The sequence below is a fragment of the Urocitellus parryii genome, chromosome X, assembly GCF_045843805.1.
Source record: "Urocitellus parryii isolate mUroPar1 chromosome X, mUroPar1.hap1, whole genome shotgun sequence".
In the NCBI taxonomy this organism is placed as follows: Eukaryota; Metazoa; Chordata; class Mammalia; order Rodentia; family Sciuridae; genus Urocitellus; species Urocitellus parryii.
The window spans coordinates 989,688-1,015,172 of record NC_135547.1 but is presented as its reverse complement, the minus strand read 5'-3'; the positions used below and the strand labels follow the sequence as shown (position 1 = coordinate 1,015,172).

The following is a 25,485-nucleotide window of genomic DNA, read 5'->3' as shown; positions in this document are numbered from 1 at the left end:
TAAACACAATCAAAAGAAATAAAATAAAATATAAATAAATGCAGGGATATTCCTTGGTTAGGTCTCAATATAGTTAAGATGAAATTCTCTTAAACTTGATCTGTAGATTTGGTGCAATCCCAGTCAAATGTTTTGAACCTAGAATAGATGACACTGTCTGGAAAAGAACAAATGAAGGATTCACAAATCTGAATCCCAACACTTGTCAGAAAGCTAACACAGGAAGAAAATGTGATGATGGTGCAGGAATAAACAGAGATAAATGAAGATGAGTGGAGAGCCCAAAACACACCCACATACATATAGACAGCTTGATTTTACAAAGGGATTAAAGCTTTCACTGGAGAAAGGAGTGTCTTCTTCAGAGATGGTGATGGGTCTCTAGGTGCTGGGCCCTCCCTGTACTACTTGCACCAACCTGAGGTTGTGCCTGTTTACAGGAGAAATGGACAGAGGCAAACTTTATAAATTACCCAAAAGTCACTCAAAAGGTTCCATACATTTACATTTAAAAAATATTTAGTTGTAGATGGACACAATGTCTTTATTCTATTTTTTATGTGATGCTGAGGATTGAACCCAGTACCTCATGTTATGGGTCAGGCTATATGGGTAATGACCAAACAGACTCCATTTTACCCTGAGACTCCATATCATGTAAGAAATGCTTCTCCCATGGGAAAGTCCCACTTCTGTGCCCATTAGTAATTGCCTAGCATAGTATACTTGGCAACACAAAGTAGCAATTCTTATACAATGTAAAATTTTTCTCTTTGGTTTCCATTTTTCTTGGGTGATATACCTTGTCAGAGATTGATTGTCTAGACGTTAGTAACCATTCTCTAACTTGTACTCAATTAGGGTCATTTTGACCCCCTTCCCTTCTGCTTGCTTTCTTCTATGCCAACCTTGAAAATCCTGTGGGAAATACCCATGTATCCATTGCATTGTCTCGCTAACTGCCCAATTCAGCTTCTTTACTTGCTTGCTTGCAGCTACTTCAACCCTGATGTGGGTTTTGTGATTTTTGCCTTTAAATATCCTAAAATGCTCAGGCTTGGGGCTAATCCTTGCAGAGACAGTAATGGGTTCTGTGGGGAGCAGTCATTGGCTGCCCAGCTAAATAAATACTCTTCAATTTGGACAAAACTGAGACTTGGTATGTTTTCTGAGCAACCTGCCCCACAAAACCTCACATATGCTTGGAAAGTGCTCTACCACTGAGCCAGAACCCCAGCCCCTCCATACATTTACATTTAAAATGTGAAAATGTAACAATTCTAGAAGAAAAGCAACATGACCACATGTTTCATGATGAGTTTTTAAATGCAGTTCAAAAACAAATCCAAGAAAGAAAAAAATTGATAATGTGGACTTTAAAATTGACATGTCTACTCTGTGAAAAATCATATCAAGTGAACAAAAAGATCAGCCACAGACTGAGGAAATATTTGGAAAATTCATACATGAAGTAGACTTGTATCCTAACTATAGCAAGAAACTCAACAATAAGCAAACAAATAATCCAATAAAAATGGGTTAGGGTTAGGGCAGGGGTTCTCATCAAAGAAGATATACAATTGACAAAGAAGGATAGAAAATGTTGCTTAGTATCATTTGTCATAAGAAAAAAGTAAACTACAATACTGTAATAGCATTGTGCATGTATTAAATGGCTAAAAATATTTTTTTTTTTTGCAGTACTTGGGTTGAACCCATGGATGCTTTACCACTGAGTTACATCCTCAGCTCTTTTTATGTTTTATTTTGAAATAGGGTCTTGCAAGTTGCCAAGGCTGGTCTTCAACTTGCAATCCTCCTGTCTTAGCTCTCCAAGACCCTGGGATTATTGGCATTGAACTCCTATTTTGAATTCAGTATCAGTTGGAGGATGTGGAACAAGAAGAACTCTCATTCATTGCTGGTAGAATGCATAATATTTCACCACTTTAAAAAAAGTTTGATAGTATTTACCAAAGTTAAACATGATCTAACCATATAATCCAACATGATCCTAAGAATTTAGGAATTGAAAATATATCTAAATAACAGTATGTAATTCCATACAACAGTTCTATTCATAATGACCAAACATCTTAAGAAATCAGGCTCGGGGCTATTCCTTGAAGAGACAGTTATGGGTTCTATGGGGAGTGGTCACCGGCTGCCCAGCTAAATAAAGACTCTTCAATTTGGACAAAAGAAATGTATTCACCTATTGTGCTTCAATAGGTGAATAAATTACAGAACTGCAGTGCATCAATGCCATGTATTCTGTGGGATCTCTGAGCTCCCCTAGGTCTCTGCACTGGTCTGCACCTGGGCCACCTTGCCTTTTTTATCTCACAGTGGGGCAATGTGGGTTCTATATGGGAATACCTGTAGATGCAGATGAACTCAAGAGAATGCAGGTGCAAAAACTCAGGTCTGAATCTTGGCCCACAGGAGCCTCCTTTGGAAGGACAGCCAGACCTGGAAGCAACTGCAGGAGCCCTACAGGGCCACACCTGCCAGGGAAAAACTGGAGGGTGACTCCAATGATCTAACTCTGATTAGCATGGAGGACCTTGTACTGTACCTTGATTCCCCCCCAAACAACTTTCGTTTATTTCTTTTGACAGGCAGCAACTACATTCTAAGCCTGCCAAGTCCAGATATATACCTTAAGAAATTAAGTGTTCTGATTATTCCATGCCATGATTTTAGTCATTTAAACTGAAATATCCTACCTTTATCTGAAAGGATGGTGGTATAGTTTGAATGGTTGTGCTTCACAATTCATTTGTTGGGAACTTACTCCCCAAAGTCATATTCTGGGGGTTTTTAGAGGAGGGACTTTTGGTAGGTAATTGGCTCATGCTTAGTCCATTCATGAATTGAGTGACCAGTAGTTCACCAAGGGAGTGGTTCTGCTATAAAAGCAAGCTTTGTCTAGCACACTTGGCTTCACCATGGCCGGCACTGCCTCAGGACTCTGAAGAGAAGCCCCACCAGAAAGAAGGACCTCAACAGCTCCATCTCCTTGACGTTGTACTTCCTGGCCTCCAGAACAGTAAAAAATACATTTATTTTCTTTATGAAGCACTCAATCTCAGTATTAAGTTATATAAGAACAGAAAACAGGCCAAAAGAGATGGTAAGAACAAAATAGATGATCAGTAGATAAAAGTCAATTGAATTTGGGTGTGTAGGCACATGCCTATAATTTTGGTGATTTGGGGGGAGGTTGCAGAAGGAGGATCCTAAGCAACTTAGTGAGACCCCATCTCAAAATAAAAAGTAAAAAGGGATGGGGATTATCTCAGTAGTAGAAGAACCCTGAACTCAATCTCCAGTATTTTAAAAAGTCACTAATGTCAGTAATATAAGAATAATTGAAATTTGAAATTTAAAAAATACCTTTTACAGAGGCTGGGGCCATGGCTCAGTGGCAGGGCACTTGCCTAGCATGTGTGAGGCACTGGGTTCAATCCTTAGCACCACATATAAATAAATAAAATAAAGCCATGCTGTCCATCTACAACTACAAAAAATAAATAAATAAAATAAAATATACCTCTTACAATAGCATTCAAAAAAACTGAAGTACTGAAGTGTAAAAGTACCAAAATATGTACAAATATGCATTCAGAAAACTATAAAACATGGTTAAGAGAAATCAAAAGAAATATGAATAAATGCAGAGATACTCCTTTTTCAGTAACAGTAAAATCATTATTGTTGGTTGATAATTCTTTTTAAATGCATCTATAGAATCATTAAAATCATAGTCAAATTCCACTAAAGATACCAACAGACCCCAAACTTAGAACAAATAGCATGAGTCTGAAGAAGGAAAGTTAAATGACCTACACTCAGGTTTCAAACACTTCTAAAGTTACAGAAGAAAAAAAGAGTATGCTATTGGGGAAGGAATAGACAAATGGAAGGTGAAAAATGGAACTGAAAAGAGAGCCCCAAAATAAACCCATGTAAATATAGTCCACTGATTTTTTTTTTGTCAAAGGAACAAAGGAATTCAATGGGGAAAAGTGTATTGCAAAATGGGCTACAGAACAATTATGAAAAAAAATGAACCACTGGAACACATATGGAAAAAAGTGAACATAGACATAAACTCTATTACTTACCCCAAAAGTCACTCAAGATAATCCATAAACTTAAATTTTCAAGTATAGGAAAATCTATACAGCCTTTTTGTCCTTAAAAAAGAATTCAGAAACAGAAACTTATATACGGAAATGTTCTGGGGAAATTAGAGCTCTGCTGCCACAGCTGAGAAACTACAGAAGCTAGAGCCAGGCAGGAAATAGATACTTCGCTGGCACCTCCAGAGAGTGTGGCCCCCTCATTGACTGGTCTGGGTACTTCTGAATAAATTGACCTGTAGGAGGCAAAACAGCATTCTGGCTCCTCAGAAGGCATTGCAGAGGGCCTTGCCATCCGGCCACTGCACCTGGAAAGCCAACACAGCATTATTGCAAGGTGGCCAGCACCTTGCCAGGGTAATTTTTCCTTTACAGGAGGGGATAAACCACCTGAGAAAAACATAGTCTGAAATAATTGGTGAAGAAATAAGAGACTAAGTCAGAATTAGTTTTTAAAGCAAAGCACCTGATAAATTCTTCCAGTCCTGGTAGGAGCTGAAACAGAATAGTTTTAAAAATGGCTCTGATTCTTTATTTAAAGGAGAGCATCAAAGGCAGGGATAAAGTTTCAGGGGTGGAGTCTTGCTTCATGGTGTCTTGAAGTCAACAGGTTGATTGGCATCTTGACCAGCCATGTAAAGGTTTGGATGCATCACCCTTAACTCCTGACCACTGATCATGGCTGAGAAGGGTTCAGTTAGTGCTGTTGCAATGAAAAACCAGGTGGTGAAAAAAGTGGACAGGGAACTGGGGTTGAATTGCAGCATCCCCTCCTGAGTCCAGAGTATGGATCTTGACAGAGCCAATGAGGGGCCATGGGGAAGGCAGGCCTTAGTCTGGCAAAGGTATCTTTACATGTGATGCTCTGTCAAGAGCCATCCATAAACTATGCATGGACCAGATCAATTTGCATGAAAGCCATTGAGTGAGAAAATCTGGTATTGGGAACTCACAGTGGTGAGATGGTCCAAATACATGTGAACTCCCACCCTTCTCTGCCAAAGGTCCCACACAGGTGCAGAGATGGGATGAACACTGAGCACCATCCAACAGACAGGATGCCAACATCTGCTCTGACGTTTGGGGATGTTCTTCTGTTTGAGGGAAAAACTACTGTTGTTTTTCCTATTTGTTTGCTCTTTTTTCCCACCCACATTTGTGGGTGTGCTATAGTTGTAGATAATTATGGAACTTGTTGTTACATATCTGTACATGCACACAATATAATTTGGCCATTATCACTTCTTAGTACTTCCCCTCCCTCCCAACTACCTGCCCCTTGGTCTCTTTCTTCTATCCATCTCTCCTTTATGAGATCTTTCCCATCTTCGTTTCCACATATGAGAGAAAACATAAAACCTTGACCTTCTGAATTTGATTTATTTTGCTTAAAATGATGGTCTCTAGTTCTATCCATTTTCCTGCAAATGACATAATTTCATTTTTCTTTATGGCTGAATAAAATTTCACTGTGTATATATACCTCTTTATCCATTCATTTGTTGATGGACACTGTAACTTAGTAGTTTACAAAAATCCATAAAGATAGAAGAATCTGAGATAGTGAATCTGTAAATTGGGCATGATACTACCTGATTGTCCCAGCCTGTGGCTCTTGGGGTTTACCTCTGGTGGAGGATGAATTCAGGAGCCTGTGGTGTGGGCTCTGTCATCAGGAAGCTGTTCACCTCCTCCAGCCACCACTTGTGCCTGGACCCTGCTCCAGGTACATGCTCTGGAGATTGCTGCTAAGTGGGATGGTAGAACCAGTAAGTAAAGAAATTTCACAACCTACTAGAGGGAGGAAGAAGCATGGTCCATATGTGGCACAACCATAGCCTCAAGTAGGGAAGACGACACTGCATCTGGTCCAGGCAGCCAAAGTCATGTGACCTAAGCTCACCTCCACCACCACCCCCAACTCCATCCCTGGCTTCAGCCTCTTTCTGAGGAAGGATCTGTCCCAATGTTGATCTGAATGTCCTTGCCAGGCTTCCAGTGAAAATAGAGCTCTGCTGACTTCGACAGCTTTGCCATTGTAGCCTCAGGCCACCCCCGTGCCAGACTGAGTCACGATCTGAGGCATGCATGTTCCCTCCCACAGTGAATTTTCATCCTCTCCCACGGGTAATCCCCCTAGAACCACTGGCTTGGAAGATCAGGTAGGATAGTACCTAATTTGTAGATTCACTATTTCACTTTGTGCTGATTACCTTTCTTTATGGATTTCTGAAAACTAAGAACAATCTCTCCATGCTGCATCTTTCAAAAAACTGAGAATTTTTGTATGTCTTCCTGCCCAAGTGGGTCTGTGAAAAGAGATATGGAAAGGCTTATGAAAGCCACAGCCTCAGACGTGATGCCAAGACCTGGTGGTAGGCTTGTCCCAATTGGTCAGTAAGGCCAGAAGTCCAAAGAATTAGTTGTATGTGGATTGGAGGAAATTTAGGAAAACCTGGGGCACACTAGGCACCTAAGCATTTTCTGTCTCACTGCCCTGACCTTTGGAGGGCACTGGCTTCCTCTTCTGCTCTACTTTAAGGTTAGGGTTAGGGCATGTCATCCAAGGATTCCTCAATTCTCTGGACACCTTTCTTCTAGTAGCTTTAAGCAGGTGAGCTTGCCACATGCCACTGCCCTGGGAGAAGCAGGAGCAGTCTGCCAACAACCTGGATTAGGGCACTGAGCAGTACTTCTCACCAAGAGAGAAAGAGGAGTACTGGATGCTCAGGATAAGTGTTCATGAAATGATATCTGAGTGGTCTGAGTTTTACAGTTTAGAAAATAAACAAAAAGGAGGTTACAGCAGACTAATGGTTACAATTGCATTGGGTGACAAGAGTGGCACAGATTGTTGATTTGGAAGTGGTCACCTGAGTTATACATGCCAGGTGAGAGTAGTGACAAGGAAGAAAATGTTTCACTAGGGTTATTACCTCTATGGTATCAGGGAGTCCAGTAAAACCTGTCAATGAAGAGTCAGAAAGAGCTAGATGACTGCAGTCTCCTGCCTTGTGCCCGCTTCCCACTTCCACTGGAGATTTTTTTACTTCATGTGTGATGGCAAAACCAGGTCTGGTTGTAAAATGATCTTATGAAAAACTGGTGCCAGGGGAAAGGATTAGCTCCCCTCCCCTTTTGTCAGCCCTTCTTCAAGAAACCTAATTAACCATAGGTCCCTAACTTTTGGATTATAAATAGGGGTCTACTTCCCTTTGAAGTATAAATACCCCTTTTCCAGGCTTCAGACACAAGAATACAGACCAGTGAGAAGAGCCAGTTTTTCCCCTTTCAGCACTCTGGCTTTTCACTAGAAAGCCAGCACAAGGCCTTCTATCTCATAGACTATCAATTTTATGACACCAGATAGCCTATAAATGGTGTGACAAACTGGGAATGGGGGTTCAGAATTTGATCTCCTGTGGACCCACTGGTATAAAATAAACTTTGAGTTCTCCCATTCTCTGAGTGCTGTTTGTAGCTTCTTGACCTGTCTGCTTCCTGCAACACCTTTGTGACATTTTGAATCTTTTCTCAAGGACAGCCAGTCATCAGTACCTCTGCATTAGGTGAGGCATATATTTGTATAAATCAAAATTCTATATTCAATTCCTTATACTAATCCTGTCTTGTCTCTGTTCTCCTCACCCAATTCAAACTGATACACAGGTGAACCACAACCACTACTGCCACCACGTCTACCCATTTATTATTCTTGAGAATATGGAACTGTGAGAAATAAATCTGCTTCTAATGTAGAATCCCATCAGTGGGGTTTAGAGTTGTTATTATTGTCATTATATTCAATTCCATAAAGATACTCTGGGAAGCAACTCAATTTCTTTGCCTATCTGGAGGCCAGGAAAGATAGGTACCAACATAGTTGCATAAGGAGTAAATAATTGAGTGTAAACCATGTTAATTATTCTTAAGGAAATTTCTGGATTGTGATATTATTTAACCTTGGGGAAAAGGATTTTAAGGAAAATAATTGGTATTATTTTGTTCATAACAACCAATTAAACAGCAACACAGAGCAAACTTCAGTTGAAATCTGGATGACACTTAGGGAAAACTTAAATGTAGTGTTTTGTTACTCTAGCCTGTACAAAAACATTATTTAATACCAGACTTCAGCCACCTATATTCACAGACCCCAAGGGACTGATAACTCTTTGTTGTGGTCTAGGTTTTTGTATATTTTATCTCTGTTCCTCCTTTTTTTTGTACCAGAGATTGAACCCAGGGTGCTTAACCATTGAGCAACATCTCCAGCCCATTTTATTTTGCAACAAGGTCTTGCTGAGTTGCTGAGGCTGGCCTTGAACTTGTGATTTTCCGCCTCAGCCTCCCAAACTGCTGGGATTACAGGCATGTGACACTGTGCCTGGCTTTCCCACCTTGTTATTTGAGCCATCTCCTTCAGAATCAAATATATATATATATATATATATATATATATTGTAGTGCTGTACATGGAACCCAGAGACTTGTGTATGTATGCTAGGAACATTCTCTACCACTGAGAAATGCCCCAGTTCCCCAAAGTCATGCAATTTTATGCAGAAAATATTTTCAAAATTATGTTAAATGGGATGGCACTCTCTGGGATTGTTTATCTGGTTTAGTCTAAATCAAATGTTGTGGAGGTCTGGAGTCATTTCAGGATCTTTCACTGTTTTCAGTGGCCTAAATATTTTGTTTAGTTCTTTTGTATCTTTTGGTTCTGAAGAAATTCAACACACCTGGCACTATACTATAGACATTTACTAAAAGGATTCAGGTAATATTTCTTAATATGTTTACAACATAAAAATTTCTTTTGTTCTGTACACTAGGCTTAAATGTCATAAGAAGAAACTTCATCCAGGAAGAACTTCTAAAACAAGACATTCATTGTATTACTCTTAAATTTTATTAATGTCTTCAGTTTGTGCATCATTTACAATGAGACATGTACATCAAAAAGCATTCTCATACATAAATAGACCAAAAAACAAATTTAAGTAATCAATCTCTAAAACATGCCCATCAATTTTGTTCAGGTGTGTATGAGAAAGGGAAATAAGTTTTAAGCCTTTTTCTTTGGATCAAAAGCATCTGGAAATTATTCAGGAATGCCAAATGTTTTTCTGAAACAAATGTATTTTTCAAAAGGAAATGGTGATGCAATTAAAAGGAATTAGTGTTAATAAAGACTGGAAAAACATTTGTGGTGTGCATGATCAACAAGAAAATAGATGCAGTGAACCTAAGGTACATGTCAAATAAATGAATTAGGTAGCATGAATTGAATGGTACAGATGGAATAAAACTTACCATGAGGGACTCATATATATTCAAGGCACATGACTAGGCTAAACAGGTGGCTAAATTCTATAGACTAATTTGTTCTTTCATTAGGAAAGGAGAAAAGTAAAATATAACTTCATTTAATGGCACTTATTTATATATAAATGCAGTTAGATCTGGGTTAGCAAATGGCTTCCTTTCAGATACACACCAACCATGAGATAACAGATGTCAGAGTAGCTGAAGCAGTATGATTACATCCCAATTTTTGTACAATGCAGTAAATGGATGTTAAACTGCTATGTGTTGTGTCTATACATCATACTGTCTATATTCAGGTTTCACAAAAGAATTCTTCAACATTAGGCAGATTAAAGGATTTAGTAAACCATAAAGGATGCTCAAACTATTACTCAACAAGAGTCAATTCCAAACTCTGGAGTTGAATGCTGACTGTATTCAGTTTGGGCTTTTCTCAGAATGGAAAAAACTTCCCAAACTACCCCACTTTCTATACCTACTATGGTTCCCTTGTTTTTCTTTGGTGAGTCACAGGAATTTGCCTCCCACCCCTCCATTACCCATTCTATTAACAATAGGATTGCTGTATAATATTCAAAGAAAAGGAATATATAAAAACAATAAGCTTTAACAATATTTAAACCATAATCTTCTCCAATTGACTACAATGGGAAAACAGAAGATAATAAGCTAATCACTATATTGTAAATGATTAGTGCCCTTAATTTTATTCCTGAAAGTGAATACTAGGAGGACAAGAATAATCTGTGTGCTTCTGGTAGGCTAGCAAAATGTTCCCCATCTGAATGAAATAAATATGTATAATACTTTACCCATCTGGGCTCCTGAAAATAAGCAGCACCGACAATTTAATTACAATTCCCCAAATAACGACTATTCTTCATTTATATTGTTTTGAAGCACCTAAAACTCTTCAATAACAAAATACATTAAGATGAATGGTAAGCAATATTATTTGTCTCTTGAATACTTTTACGTGCACATACAAAGCTCCTCTATAGTTTTAGTAGACATCTCTTAAGATGGGTGGTATCCACCTTGGCAATAGCTTTGTGCAATTAAAACCAAAAATGTTTTTCAAAGTAGGTAACACTAGTTAACAAACCAAAGAAACAAACCAAAGCATTTTTAAGGCTACTGCTGTAATGACTGGTTTGATCTGAAGTTCACTGGAATAAATTGGTTGATAGGACAAAGATAAATCTGGAGACATAGACTAAGATTAAAAAAAGAATCAATGAAAAGAGGGCTGAAGAGACTAGGAAACACTTTCTGCCAGTAATGAAAGGCTTGGGTCACATGGAATATTTTTAACTCCTTTTTCTCTTGTATCCTTGGTCAATGATAATTTTTTCTTTCTTATTTCTTCACACAGCTTGGCCATGTAAATCCACCACAGAGAGGTGACACAATAATATAGATGAACACCTGGAAGAGCAAGGCAATTTTATTTTCTTGAATCTATCATATATGCCTAAATAATATATAAGGGATAGTAAAGCTCTTTTAAAGAGACATTTCTGATTCCATTATAGTAGTGGTTATGTACGAATATGACAAATTAACAAATTATTTTCAAAGACAGGAGAAAGTTACAATTATCCTTTCTGATATAACTTGTCCACTTGATTTCACTATGCTTTCTTCAGTGACAGAAAAAACATGGGGGGTTGTTGATCTTCATTGGTAACTAGGGAGAATCAAGGCTATGTGAGTAGCCCTTACTGATGCATCATTAATGCATTATAAAAATCACAACCACTATTTCCTTGAAGTATGAGTTTACTATTGATTATATTTTTAGATTTTATATATGAATTTGATTTTTTATTATTAGGATAAGAATATATGAAAAAGCATAAGTAATAAACAATATATTTCATGCCTCAACTATATAAACTGAACAAAATTATTGTTATGAACGTTTCAGTGGATAATGACATAATAATTATGATTACCAAATCAAAGAAAAGTTAATGGTGAAACACTGCAAAATTCTGGCTCTATTATGAATATGTTAGCTTTTAATTCTAGTATTATAATTTTAAAATTATATCCTAAAATAATATCTATTTGCTTACATTATTGCATTCTAAACTGTAGACTTATTTTATACATTAGATTCACTGAATTAAACTTAGTCATTTTATTTTGCTTTACAACTTTTTTTCAGATATTTAAGGAACTAATATCACTACTCATATACTAGGAAAAAATGCATTTAGTAATGTCTAATTCTCCAAAAGTGAGCAAAGCATTTTGCCTTCCCTATATAATATTGGTGTGGAGGGGTTAGTTACATAACATTCCAGTTATTAATGGATAGGTTAAACTACACATACATACACACATACATAATACATATTCTACAAAAATTTCTCTCAGAAAACATACATTTAAATTTGATGTAAAGTTGACCATTTGCCACAGCAAATTATAAGGAATTATAAAGCTGAGGCACAGTATGTTAGATGACAATATCTTTTTACTAAATATTGATAATGCATTTACAGTACTGGCTCTGCATGCAAGAAATAATCAATAAATATAATCTTAACATTTAATAATTTGCCTGCATAAATCAATCTAAATTCCCAAGGGAATAAGGAAGACTCAGGATCCTACAATGTGCTACCTGAGGATACCGAGCAAAAAGGAAAAACAACTGCAACCATCTCTAATATAAAATGTATAAAATTATGACTCCTCTTTTTTTGAATCTTTTTTGTAGTTATAGATGGAGAGAAAGCCTTTTATTGTTTGTTTATTTTTATGTGGTGCTGAGGCTTGAACCCAGTGCCTCACACATGCTAGGCAAGCACTCTACCACTGAGCCACAACCCAGACCCCTCCTTTCTTTTATTTAAAAAAATACATTTTTTAGTTGTAGATGGGCACAGTATCTTTATTTTATTTATTTTTACATGGTGCTGAGGATCAAACCCAGTACTTCACATGTCCAAGGCAAGCACTCCACCACTGAACCACAACCCCAGCCCTCCTCTTTTCTCTTAAATAGATCTAACTGGCTAAGGTGCAGAAACCTTAAGTAGAGGTATCAAGGAGAAGTAAAGCAGAGTTGAAGACACCTGCTCACAGATAACTTTGGGCTTCTGAAAGTAACTAGAGGACAGGGAGAAAAGGCAGGTTTTTTGTTTGTTTTGGTACTAAGGATTGAACCCAGGGGCACTTAACCACTGAACCACATCCCCAGACCTTTTTTATATTTTATTTAGAAATAGGTTCTCACTGGGTTGCTTAGGGCCTGGCTAAATTGCTGAGGCTGGCTTTGAGCTCATGATCCTCCTGCCCCAGCTTCCCAAGCCAAGGAAAGGCCTAGCCACGAAATAGCCCAGGGTAAAGCTCCCCTCCCTTCAGCAGTGTCTCAATTGTTTTTATTCAGTACCTCTACATTTGTTGGGTAGGGGAGGGTGCTGGGAATTGAACCCAGAGCCTCATACATGCTAGGAAACTATTCTGTTACTGAGCTATGCCCCCAGCTCCTCTTTACAATTTCAAACATTACTGAGGATGACAAAGAACTTTTGTTTAGAGAGATTACAAATATCAACATTTATGTTACTATAAATTAAAATTTTAAACATGCATATTTAGTTTCAAAATAGTCAAAAGGTGGGGCTGGAGTTGTGGCTCAGTGGTAGAGTGCTTGCCTGGCATGTGTGAGGCACTGGGTTTGATCTTCAGCACCACATATAAATAAAATAAAATAAAATAAAATAAAAGATCCATTTACAACTAAAAAAATCTTTTTAAAAAACAGTTAAAAGGCCAAATGTTCTCTCTGATAAGTGGATGCTGGTCCATAATGGGGGCAGCCAAGGGAAGAATGGAGGAACTTTGGATTGGGCAGAAGGGAGTGAGGAGAGGGGTTATGGGGGGGAGATGGTGGAATGAGATGGACATTATTACCCTATGTATGTGTAAGACTGCACTAATGGTATGACTCTGAATCTTGTACAACCAGAGATATGAAATGTTGTGTTCCATTTGGGTACAATGAGTCATAATGTATTCTGTTCTCAGGTATAACTAATTACAACAAATAAAAAAATAGTGACAATAAACCTCTTAATATAAACAGTAATAATATTTCTATAAAATATATTAACCAGGCATGGTAGCACATGACTGTTAGTGCCAGCACCTGGAAAGCTGAGGAAGGAGAACTGCTTGAGCCTAGAAGTTCAGGACCAGCCTGGGAAGCATAGTAAGACCTGGTCTTAAAAAAAAAAACAAATGATTACATTTCTGTGAGGTCAGTTTTATATTATATACAGAATTCTCAATAGGAAAGAGGGGTTTGAGAAAATATTTCATATTGATTTTATGGGAAATCCACCTTCTAGTGGTCATGTGTTTCACCATTAAAAATGTAGTTCATTTCAGAATATTAATCATTGACAAGGAATTCCAGCACCTAATTCCTTAGAGGCTGAAAACTAAAACCATACATTAAAAGGACAAAAACTTACAATTGATACAATGATAATGATGACTGTTAGCTTGATATTCTTCATACACATGGCTCGTGCAAGATTTCTGCTGGTAGTTTTGAAGGTGACAGACTAGGAAAAAAGCATATTATTTAAACCTTGGCACTGACTGCATCAATAATATGTAGTAACACCGTACAAATATTTTATTTTCATTAAATGTATTTTAAGTTCTAATGTCCTTTAACCCTCCCCTCCCTTTACAAGATGAGAGTGGCTATTCATGATTACTAGTTTCCAGGAGCAGAACTCTACCAGACCTATGATAAGCAGGCCTATAACTACAGAGGCTTCATCTTTTTTCTTCCCACTGCAGCAATGTACATGATATTGAGCACCAGAAGTAGTTCTTTCCATCTAGCAGAAAAGCTTGTTCCTCTTTAGGTTTCCAAATAGAAAGGCTCCTTCTAAGCCAGTTGGCTGCAAGCATGTTGGCACATTCTGCCCACTATACTCTTGGGACTCTGACCCATAAAAATCTGTTTGATCTGCATAGGAAAATGTATTTATTTGTATGAGGGCCAAAACCCATAGAACTCCATTCCTTTGGTTATCCATTTTTGTTTGCATCATCAATTTCTCAATATCTACTGAACCATTCCCACCAGGACACAAGCAGGGGCTAGAGTTGTGGCTCAGTGGTAGAGCGCTTGCCTAGCACGTGTGAGGCACTGGGTTTGATCCTCAGCACCACATAAAAATAAATAAATAAAATAAAGGTATTGTGTCCATCTACAACTAAAAAATAAATATTAAAAAAGACTCCCTAATAGCCCAAGAATTCCACTCTTGGGTACATACTGAACAGAAATGTACGTGCAACACCGAGAGCCACATGCAAAAATATTTCTAACAACACTACTTTTCACAAGTTAGAAACTACCCAAATGCCCATCAAATGACCAATTCGTAAATAAATTGAATAAAATTTTATAAATTTATATAATGCATAAAAATGTATATATAAATGTATATATACAGTGCATAAACTATAAAAATTTAAAAACATATAATTGCATAAAATGCATAATGGAATATACCATGTAGTGATTGAAATTAAAGTCCACCACTATATTTATGTAATTAACAATGTAAACATCATGAATGAATCTCAAAAACGTGATTTTTAACATCAGAAGAGTGTTGACCCTTGGAGGGGAGTAGTGACTATGAGGACAGAGGGAACTTAATCTGGGCATTGGTTCCATAGGTATATTCACTTTGTGAAAATACAACAAGGGGTACACTATGGTTGATGTCCTTTTTTACTTATAAACTACACTTCAATAAATTGTTTTCTAAAAATCCACTTTCTTGACCATACATTCATGCCCATCCACCTTCTCTACAAGTCTCTCTAGTAGAGCAGGTGAGAGGGGCACCAGCCCTCAGGTTTCACTTAATGCAGAATAATAAGATGACACGTGGAAGGACAGACCCAACAGCTAAGGGAGCATATGCTACATATACAAACAGATCACATCTAGCCCTAAATATACACATTGAATAGAATATATGCATCGACTTGGATACATGAGAAGAATCTACAAAGGAAACAAAGCCAAGCAATCAGAGTAAATGGGCCTCAATGGAAAAAAACTTAATGTAGAAAAGAGAGAATGATAGTAATAAAAATTTATAAGAAGCATCTTCATATATAAAACATCATTACATTGATTTAAGAGTTCATAAGTTAGGGAAGACAAAAAGGGAAAAATTTGATGGTATAATAGTCTAAGATATACATTTTAATAAATATGCATAGTTTTAGAAAATTATAAATAGCAGAAAATAAATGGCTAAAAGCCATTTTTGTGGCAACAACTTGAAAAATTGTCTCAGAACACATAATAAAATGTGTATGATATAAATTATGAAAGATGTAAGTAAGATACCCAGAAAACTGATCAAGCAAATTCAGGATCCATTTACATAAGCAACAGATATTTAACAAGTGCTTACTATCTTCCTGGTACTTTTAGGTACCTACTAGCAGGTGCAGAATGAGCCAATATAGACAAAAGAGAAGAATCAATAATCAAAGAACCACCAGAAGGAAGTCCCCAAACTAAGAATGACTTGAATCTTTTGACATAACAAGTCAGGTATGTGGCAAGAATACTGAAAGAAGGCACATACTTTCCATCTCCCAGTAACGTTTCAGAACTCCAAGCTTTTATGTTTTACTTTTTATTTTTTCTGCTTTGAGATATAATTGATAGTTAAAAATTACAGATATTCAAGGTATAATACGTGATGTTTTCATATATGTGTACATTGGGAAATGACTGCCACAATCATGCTATATAACATCCATCACCTCACAGTTACATTTTACATGTGTTCTGAGAATGCTTAAGATCTGCTATTGGGGCTGGGGATGTGGCTCAAGCGGTAGCGCGCTTGCCTGGCATGCGTGCAGCCCGGATTCGATCCTCAGCATCACATACAAACAAAGATGTTGTGTCCGCCGAAAACTAAAAAATAAATATTAAAAAAATTCTCTCTCTCTCCCCCCCCTCTCTCTCTAAAAAAAAAAGATCTGCTCTCATGGCATATTTGAAATATTCAATAATAAAAATATTACTATTATTTTTTGAGTACCGGGGATTGAACTCTGGGGCACTCAACCACTGAGCCACATCCTCAGCCCTATTTTGAATTTTATTTAGAGACAGGGTCTCACTGAGTTGCTTAGTGTCTTGCTTTTGCTGAGTCTGGCTTTGAACTCATGATCTTGCTGCCTCAGCCTCTGGAGCTGCTGGGATTACAGGCATGCGCCACTGAGACCAGCTCAATATCTTATTAACTATAGTCACTATGTTGTACATTAGGTCTCCAGAATTTATTCATCTTATAACTGCAAGTCCATACAGTTTGACCAATATCTTTCCATTTTCCCTCTTCCCCCAGCTCCCTGGGAACCAGTATTCTATGCTCTGCTTCTATGTATCCAACATTTTAGCATTCTTATTTAAATTATTTCATTTAGTATATCTCTAGATTTATCCATGTTGCTGCAAATGGCAGGATCACCTTTGTCTTTATGGCTGAATAACATTCCAATGTGTGTGTGTGTTTGTGTATCACCATTTCTTTATCCATTCATCCACTGGAAGACACTTATCGACTGTTTCCATATTTCGGCTATTATGAATAATGCTGCAATGAACATGGGTGGAAAGATCTTTTTATTTTTAGTTGGAGATGAACACAATACCTTTATTTTATTTATTTATGTGGTGCTAAGGATCAAACTCAGTGCCTCACATGTGCAAGGCAAGTGCTGAGCTACTACTATTGAGCAACTACCCCAGCCCACAAAGATATTTCTTTGAGGTATTGGTTTTATTTCTTTTGGGTGTAAGACATGCTAAAGACCAATTGCTGGATCATATGGTGGTTCTTGTTTTAGTATTTTGAGACCCTCCATAATGTTTTCCATATTGGTTATATCAATTTACATTCCTATCAACAGTGTGCAAAGGTTCCTTTTTCTCCAAACCCTTACCAACGCTTGTCCTCTCATCTTTTTGAAAACAGTCAACCCAATTGTATAAGGTGATATCTCCCTATGGTTTTGATTTGTATTTCCCTGATGATTAGTGATGTTGAACTTCTTTTCATATACCTGTTGGCCATGCATGTCTTCTTTAAACAGATGTCTACTAGGACCATTGACAATTTTTTAAGTAGGTTATTTTTTGTTTGCTATTTGAGTAGTGTAAGTTTCTAATAAATTTTGAATACTAACCTGTTACATCAGGTGTATGGTTTATAAATATTTCATTCCAATATGTAGGTTGCTTTTTCTTTCTTTTTTTTTTAGCACATATCAAACTTTTATTTAATCAGAAGGCAAACAAAACCAGTGTGAGAACATCAGACTGATGTGTATGGCAAGTAAAACAGTAAGTAAAATTAGAAAGTAGATTGTTAAATCATATGCTAATCAGGTTAATGCCCCTACATGACATTGAACCAAAACCTTCAGAGTTAGCTTTTTTTTCCTGACAGAAGTCATTTGTAGTTATCAATTTCTACAAGTTAAACATCTGATGTCATAGACATTAGACCCTAATTGACAGTGAATGACACCAGTCCAGGGTTCCATTCTCTAGTCAGGTGGCCCTGTGGTAGACTTATTTACATGATATTGAAAGATAGCAGAATCATCATTTTTGCCTGTTCTCCAAATTTCTGGCAATGCTTTTTCTTTTTGTTGACTGCTTTTTTTTACTATGTTGAGACTTCTTAGTTTGATGTAGTTCCATTTGTTTATTTTTGCTTTTGTTGCCTGAGTTTTTGGATTCATATGCAAAAAAAAAAAATCATTGCCTAAAACAATAAGATGCTTTCCCTTCGTTTTCTTCCAGGAGTTTATGATTTCAGGTCTTATGTTTTTAATTCTTTAATCTATTTTAAATTGATTTGTGTATGGTGTAAGATAAGAGTCCAATTTCATTCTTTTGTACGTGAATATCAAGTTTCCCAATATCTGAAGAGACCGTCCTTTCCCTCTGCATGTTCATGGCATCCTTGTCAAATATTATCAGTAAATATGCATGAGTTTATTTCTGGGCTTTCTATTCTGCACCATTGCTCTATATGTCTTTTCATGCCAGAACTAAACTGTGGGTTACTATAGCTTTGTAATATAATTCGAAACCACTAAAGTGTGAAGCCTCTGACTTTTTTTCCTTTCTCAAGAATGTTCTAGCTATTTGGGATGTTTTGAACTTTCATATAAATTTTAGAATTGTTTCTCTATTCTGTGAAAAATGCCACTGGAACTTTGATAGGTATTGTATTGAACATGTATGTTGCTTTGGGCAATATGGGCATTTTAGCAATATTGATTCTTCAATTTGTGAATATAGCATATCTTTCCATTTATTTGTGTTTTCTTTGATTTCTTTAATCAATGTTTTATAGTTTTCAGTGTATTGATATTTATCTTCCTTGGTTACATGTATTTCTAAGTATTTTATCCTTTTTGATACTATCAAAAATGAGACTGATTTCTTGATTTCCTTTTATAATATATAGTTATCTAGACAGTAACAATATGATTTAGGATGAGAGCTAGTCATTCCATAAAAACAAACCATGTGATTTAGGGGGCTTTAGGTCACACCCAGAGAGTTGAAGACAGATCAAGCCAGAGGGCAGTCAATCATGCCTGTTTAATGAAATCTCAATAAAAACTCTGAACACTAAGATTTGATTAAACTTCTTTGTTGGGCAATATTCCATGCTTGGTGCTACATGTTATGACAGGAATGTAATATATCCTGATTCTATGATGACACACGCTCCACATTTAGTACCTTTCCAAAGTCTACCTAATGGACTTTTTCCTTTTAAATCTGTATCTTCTGCCTGCAATAAAACGTTAACTAAGCATTACAATGTTCACGAAATTCTGTGAGCCTTCTAACAAACTATCAAATGTGAAGGTGGTTTTGGGAACCTCCAGACTAGTAATTAGTATCAGAAGTGAGGGTGGTTTTTGGAATTGTGCCTTTTAAACTGTATAACTGCTTAATTTCTCAGTTTCCTAAACTCTTTGCAATTAGTTACAAAAAAGTATCAACATTTAGAAAATTATAAGGGGAAATTATCTTAATTTTAGAATTCTATACCACTCAAAACATTGTTCAAATATGAACGGGAACAAATTCATTCCTGAAAAGATTTAGATCATTATGAAGAAAACGTGTCAAGACATCTCAAATAAAAACTAAATCGCAATAAAGACTTCAAGGAAAAGGAAGATAACATGAATTTTAAAAAAAGTAATAAGCAATGAAACAAATATATCTAAACAGTTTTGTGATTCAATAAATTGGAATGGAGATTCCTTCACAATTCTCAGGTCAACACCTGAACACTGATAGATTACCTGTTTAAGATCAGTTTAGCTATTAAAAAAAAAAAAAAAAACAACCAATTGTCACAACTTACCAAACCTTTCCATGGGACTGTGTATGGGGGTAGGCTGAAGAGAACAAGATATAAAAATTCCTGTGGGAATGACAAAGAAAATCTGAAAAGCTGGATAATTTCTTTAGCAGCTGTAAGGAGACTTGGGGAGCTGCCATACCTCTGTAGTAGACTGAATGACAGCTCCAAAGATATGCCCAGATCACAATCCCTGTGAATGTGACATTATTTGGACTAAGGGTCTTTACAGATGTCAACATTCTTCAGATGAGGAGAGCATCTTGGATTATCCAGATAGGCCCTAAATGCCACCACAAACATCCTTACAGAAAGAAAGTAGGAGGGATTTCACACACACACACACACACACACACGAGGTGATATGAACATGGAAGTAGAAACTGCATTAACACAGTCAAAAGCTGAGGAATACCAGCAGCCAAGAGAAACCAGAAGAAGAAAGAAACAAATTCTCTTAAAAAGCCTCTGGTATAAGATAAGGGCCAATTTCATTCTTTTGCATGTGAACATCCAGTTTTCCCAACACCATTTATTGAAAAGATTGTCCTTTCTCCAATGCATACTTTTTAGAACCCTGTTGAAAATTAGTTGGCTAGATATATGAGTTTACTTTTAGGCTATTTTATTCCATGGGTTGTATGTTGGTTTTCATCCCAATACTATATTGTTTAGATTGTCACAGCTTTGTAGGATATTTTGAAGTCAGTTTTGTTTTTTTTCCTCAAGATTGCTTTGACTATTTAGGATCCTTTTTAGTTCTACACAGATTTTAGGATTTTTTCTATTCCTGTGAAGAATGTCATCAATATTTGATAGGAACTGTATTGAATCTGTAGATCACTTTAGGATGGTATAATAATATTAATTCTTCCAATCCATTAATTACATAACCTTCTGTTTATTTGTGTCACCTTCAATTTCTTTTACTAATGTTTTAGTTTTTATTGTAGAGATTTTTCACCTACTTGGTTAAATCTATTCCTATGATATTTATTTGTTTTGTAGCTATTATAAATGGATAACTTTCTTGACTTCTTTTTCAGATAGTTCGCTATTGGCATATAGAAATGCTATTGATTTTGTATGTTGATTTGTATCCTGCAACTTTACTGAATTTGTTTATTAATTTTAACAGTTTTTGGTGTAATTTTCAGGGATTTCTACGTATATATGATCAAGTCAAATGTAAATAGAAATAATTTGACTTCCTCCTTTCCAACTTGAATGTTCTTTACTTTTTTCTCTTGCCTAATTCATTGGGCAATGATTTCTTCCATCAATGTTTTATAGTTTTCAACATATAAGTTCTTCAACATCTTGATTAAGTTTATTCCTAATTATTTTGTTCTTTTTGGTGTTATTATAAATGGAATTTTCATATTTACCTTAATTTATTTTAGGGATAGTTTGTTGCTAATGTGTAGAAATGCAAGATTTTTGTATGTCAACTATGCATCCTGCCTCCTCACTGAATTTGTTTATTAGTTCTGTGATGTGTGTGTGTGTGTGTGTGTGTGTGTGTGTATGATGTATATGTTAAATCATTATGGGTTTCTACATATGTTATCATACCATCTGCAAACAAAATGATTTTATGTCTTTCCTATCCAGATGCCCCTTTTTTTTCTTTTTTCTTTTCTTGCTCCCAATTGCTCTGGTCAGGGCTTCAGTACTATAGTAAATAGATGTGATAAGAGTGGTTAGGGGCTGGGATTGTGGCTCAGTGGTAGAGTGCTTGTCTAGCACATGCAAAGCCCTGGGTTCAATCCTCAGCACCACCATAAAAATCAATAAATACAATAAAGGTCTAAAAAATTATTTAAAAAAGAGTGGATATCCTTGTCTTGTTGCTAATTTTAGAGGAAAAACTTGCAGTTTTTACTGTTGAGTATAATGTCAGTTGTGGACTTTTTATATATACTACTTATTACATTGAGGTAAATTCTTTCTATTCCATGTTTGTTGAATTTTACTTTTTATCATGAAAGGGCACTGAATTTTGTCAACTGACTTTTTCTACATCTATTGAGTTTATTATGTGATTTTCATCTTTCATTCTATTTATATGGTATAAAATACCAATTGATTTGCATATGTTGAATCATCTTTGTATCCCAGGGATAACTCCCACTTGGTTATAGTGTGTGATCCTTTCAATATACTGTTGAGTTTGATTTCCTAGTATTTTTGCTGAGGACTTTTGCATTTATATTCATCAGGAATATTGGTTTGTAGTTTCCTATAGTATCTTTGTCTGACTTTGATATCAAAGTAATGTTGGCCTCAAAACATGAGTGTGGAACTATTTATCTTTGATTTTTTGAAGAGCTTAAGTAGGATTAGTATTGACCTTTCTTTAAATATTTAGTAAAATTCACCAGTAAAGTCAACTGGTCCTAATTTGTTGGGAGGTTTTAAACTATTGATTCAATCTCCTTACTTGCTATCAGTGTATTTAGGTTTTCTACTTTTTTTATGATTCAGCCTTGGTAGGCATGCAATTGTTCACAATAGTCTCTTAATGATGCTTTGTATGGTATAAGCTGTAATGTCTCTTCTTACATCTCTGACTTTTATTGGAATGAATAAGAATGAAATAGGTCAGAAATGAAATTAACCACTGAGGGGAAAAGATGTGTGCAGTGAAAAATAGAAAACATTGCTGAACAAAATTAAAGACACTCTAAATAAATGTTCAAGCACCAGAGGACTTTACACCATTAACATGATAACAGCACCCAAAATGATCTATAAAGATTCAATGTAATTTCTATGAAATCCCAAAAGCATTTTTTTTACAGAAGTATTAAAAAATCCCTTCTTAAATTTCATACAGAATGTCAAGGGACCTTGAAGGCCAAAACAATCTTGAAAAAGAAGAACAAATTTTGAGGACTTATGCTTCCTGATTTAAAAACTTAGTACCAAAATAATCAAAGCTATGTGGTACTGGCATAAAAACACACAGATCATGAAACAGAATCCAGAATCCAGAAATATAACCTCATATATATGGTCAAATGATCTTCCGTAAGGGTGTCAGGACCTCTCAAGGGGCAAAGAAGAGTCTCTTCAATAAATACTGTTGCCAATACCAAATATCCACATGCAAAAGAATGAAGTTCGACCCTTATATAAGACAAAACAAAATTTAACTCAAAATGCATCAAAGACCTAAACTTAAGAGCTAAAACTATAAAATTCTTAAGAAAACATAGGGCAAAAGCATTATGTCACTGGATTAGGCAATGCTTTCTTGGATGTAACACCGGAAGCACAAAATCTCAAAGAAAAAATTTGTCTAATGAATTAAAATTTAAGAACTTTTGCACATCAAAGGACATTAATGTAAGAGAATGAAAAGACAACCCACAGAATCGAAGAAAATATAATCAAAGCATATACTGATAAGGGGTTAATACCCAGATTATATTAAAAAAAAAAACACTCCTGAAACTCAATGATTAAAAAAAAACCCTATTTAAAAATGGCCAGAGGATTGAATTATTTTTTTCTAAAGAAGATAAATAGATGGACAATAAGCACATGGAAAAAATATTCAACATTATTAGTTGTATTACATATCTAATTTTTTTACATGTTATGATATCCTAACATCTTAAAAAAATATTCTGGCCAAGGAGAGAGTACTTCTCTTAGGGGCAGCTAACTCTCAGAGATAGCAAAGGGCCCAGAAAGGAGCATGTGTTTGATATGCAAATTGACCAATCCAGAGCTGTATCTCCTTCTTCTGGCTCAGGCACTTCAAGAGTCAATATCCTTTTGTCTTATCATCTCAGGGTCAGATACCAGGTAACTATAGACCACCCTGATAACTTAAGAGTCCACTGAGGTGCTGGGGTTATAGCTCAGCAGTAGAGCACTTGCCTTGCACATGTGAGGCACTGGGTTTGATCCTCAGTACCACATAAAAATATATAAAATAAATAAAGATATTGTGTCCATCTTTAAAAAAATATTTTTAAAAGAGTCCACTGAAATTATATAAGATAGTCAATCTTAAACTGTTTTACTCTGTTCTATCTTGCCTTTCCTGCAGAAGCCACAATAAAAGCTTTAGTATTGAATTTTCCCTTTCTCCTGGTCTTTTGGCTTTCTAAACACCCTGGTGTTTTCCTGTAACCCATGTGGCATGTGATGACTTTATCTCTGGGACCTAAAAGCATAATAAATTTCTTTCTTTCAAGACTCATTCTCATCTCCTCCACTGGCCCAATAGCTTTACCATACCATAGCAAATGTGTATGTTCTTAAAATATTGGAAAATACAAAATAATAAGATACTACTTCATATCCACTAGGATGATTATAATATAAAGGTGGAAAGTAAGTGCTTGCAAAGAGTAGAGAAACTGATACCCTCACACATTGCTGATGGGAATGCAAAATGATGCAACTGCTATGGAGAAGTTTAGTGGTTCCTCAAAAAGCTAAACATAGGGGCCCCTCCCCCAGTGCCTGCAAGCTAGGTGAACCTGCGACCCACGGGCAGGTCAGGGCCCAGCAACCTGCCAAGTGACAGAGCAGCTACACGCGCCTGCAGGGAACGCGGACCTGCGACCCACCAGTAGGACAGGTCCAGCGGCCTGCTGAGGGGCAGGCCCGTCCCCTCCCCCAGTGTCTGCAAGGTAGGCGGGACTGTGACCACCGGCAGATCAGGCCCAGCGGCCTGCTGAGGGGCGGAGCTGCCCCCTCCCCCCACACCTGCAAGGTAGGCAAACCTGCGACCCATCGGGAGGTTAGGCCCAGCAACCTGCAGAGTGACAGAGGTGCCCCTCGCGCCTGCTGGGTAGGCGGACCTTTGACCGACCAGCAGAGCAGACCTAGGGCCCGCCAGCGTGGTAGACGGATCACACCAATTGGAGGAGGATCACAGCCACTACCTGCCCTGCAAGGGTGATTTTTCAACTATACAAGAGAAATATAAATAAATAGAGGGAAAATTTCAAAAACACAACAGTTTCACCAAGCAGAAAGAAACGCCAGCAGTATGAAAAGACAGGAAAGAAAGGACCACAGGCAATGCAGGTCAACTCAACTTTAGAAGAGGTAATAGCTGCAACAGATGGAATGTCAGACAAAGAATTCAGGATATACATGCTTCAGATGATCTGGAGTCTCAAGGAAGACATGAGACAGCAAAATCAGACAATGAAAGATCACATTGACAAGGAACTACATGAACAAATCCAGGAAGTAAAAGATCAATTTCACAGGGAGATAGAGGTAATAAAAAACAAACAAATAGAAATCCTAGAAATGCAGGAAGCAATAAACCAACTTAAAAACTCAATTGAGAATACTACCAGCAGAGTGGATCACTTAGAAGATAGAACATCAGACAATGAAGACAGATTATTTCAACTTGAAAAGAACATAGACAGCTCAGCAAGTCTGCTAAGAAACCATGAGCAGAACATCCAAGAACTATGGGATAATATCAAAATACCAAACTTAAGAGTCATTGGGATACAGGAAGGCATAGAGCTCCAAACCAAAGG

General features: G+C 36.7%; 1 protein-coding gene across 1 annotated transcript in view; it reads right to left on the bottom strand.

The window, feature by feature from the left end:
• Nucleotides 1-10,751: 10,751 nt before the first annotated feature.
• Vamp7 (vesicle associated membrane protein 7) overlaps nucleotides 10,752-25,485 on the bottom strand; it is a 56,137-nt gene continuing 41,403 nt past the window's right edge. Inside the window, exons 7-8 of the mRNA XM_026415051.2 lie at nucleotides 13,976-14,068; nucleotides 10,752-10,910 (exon numbers count right to left, since the gene is read on the bottom strand). Of these exons, the coding sequence (XP_026270836.2) occupies nucleotides 10,842-10,910; nucleotides 13,976-14,068 (162 nt within the window). The 3' untranslated portion in view covers nucleotides 10,752-10,841. The remainder of the gene's footprint in view (nucleotides 10,911-13,975; nucleotides 14,069-25,485) is intronic.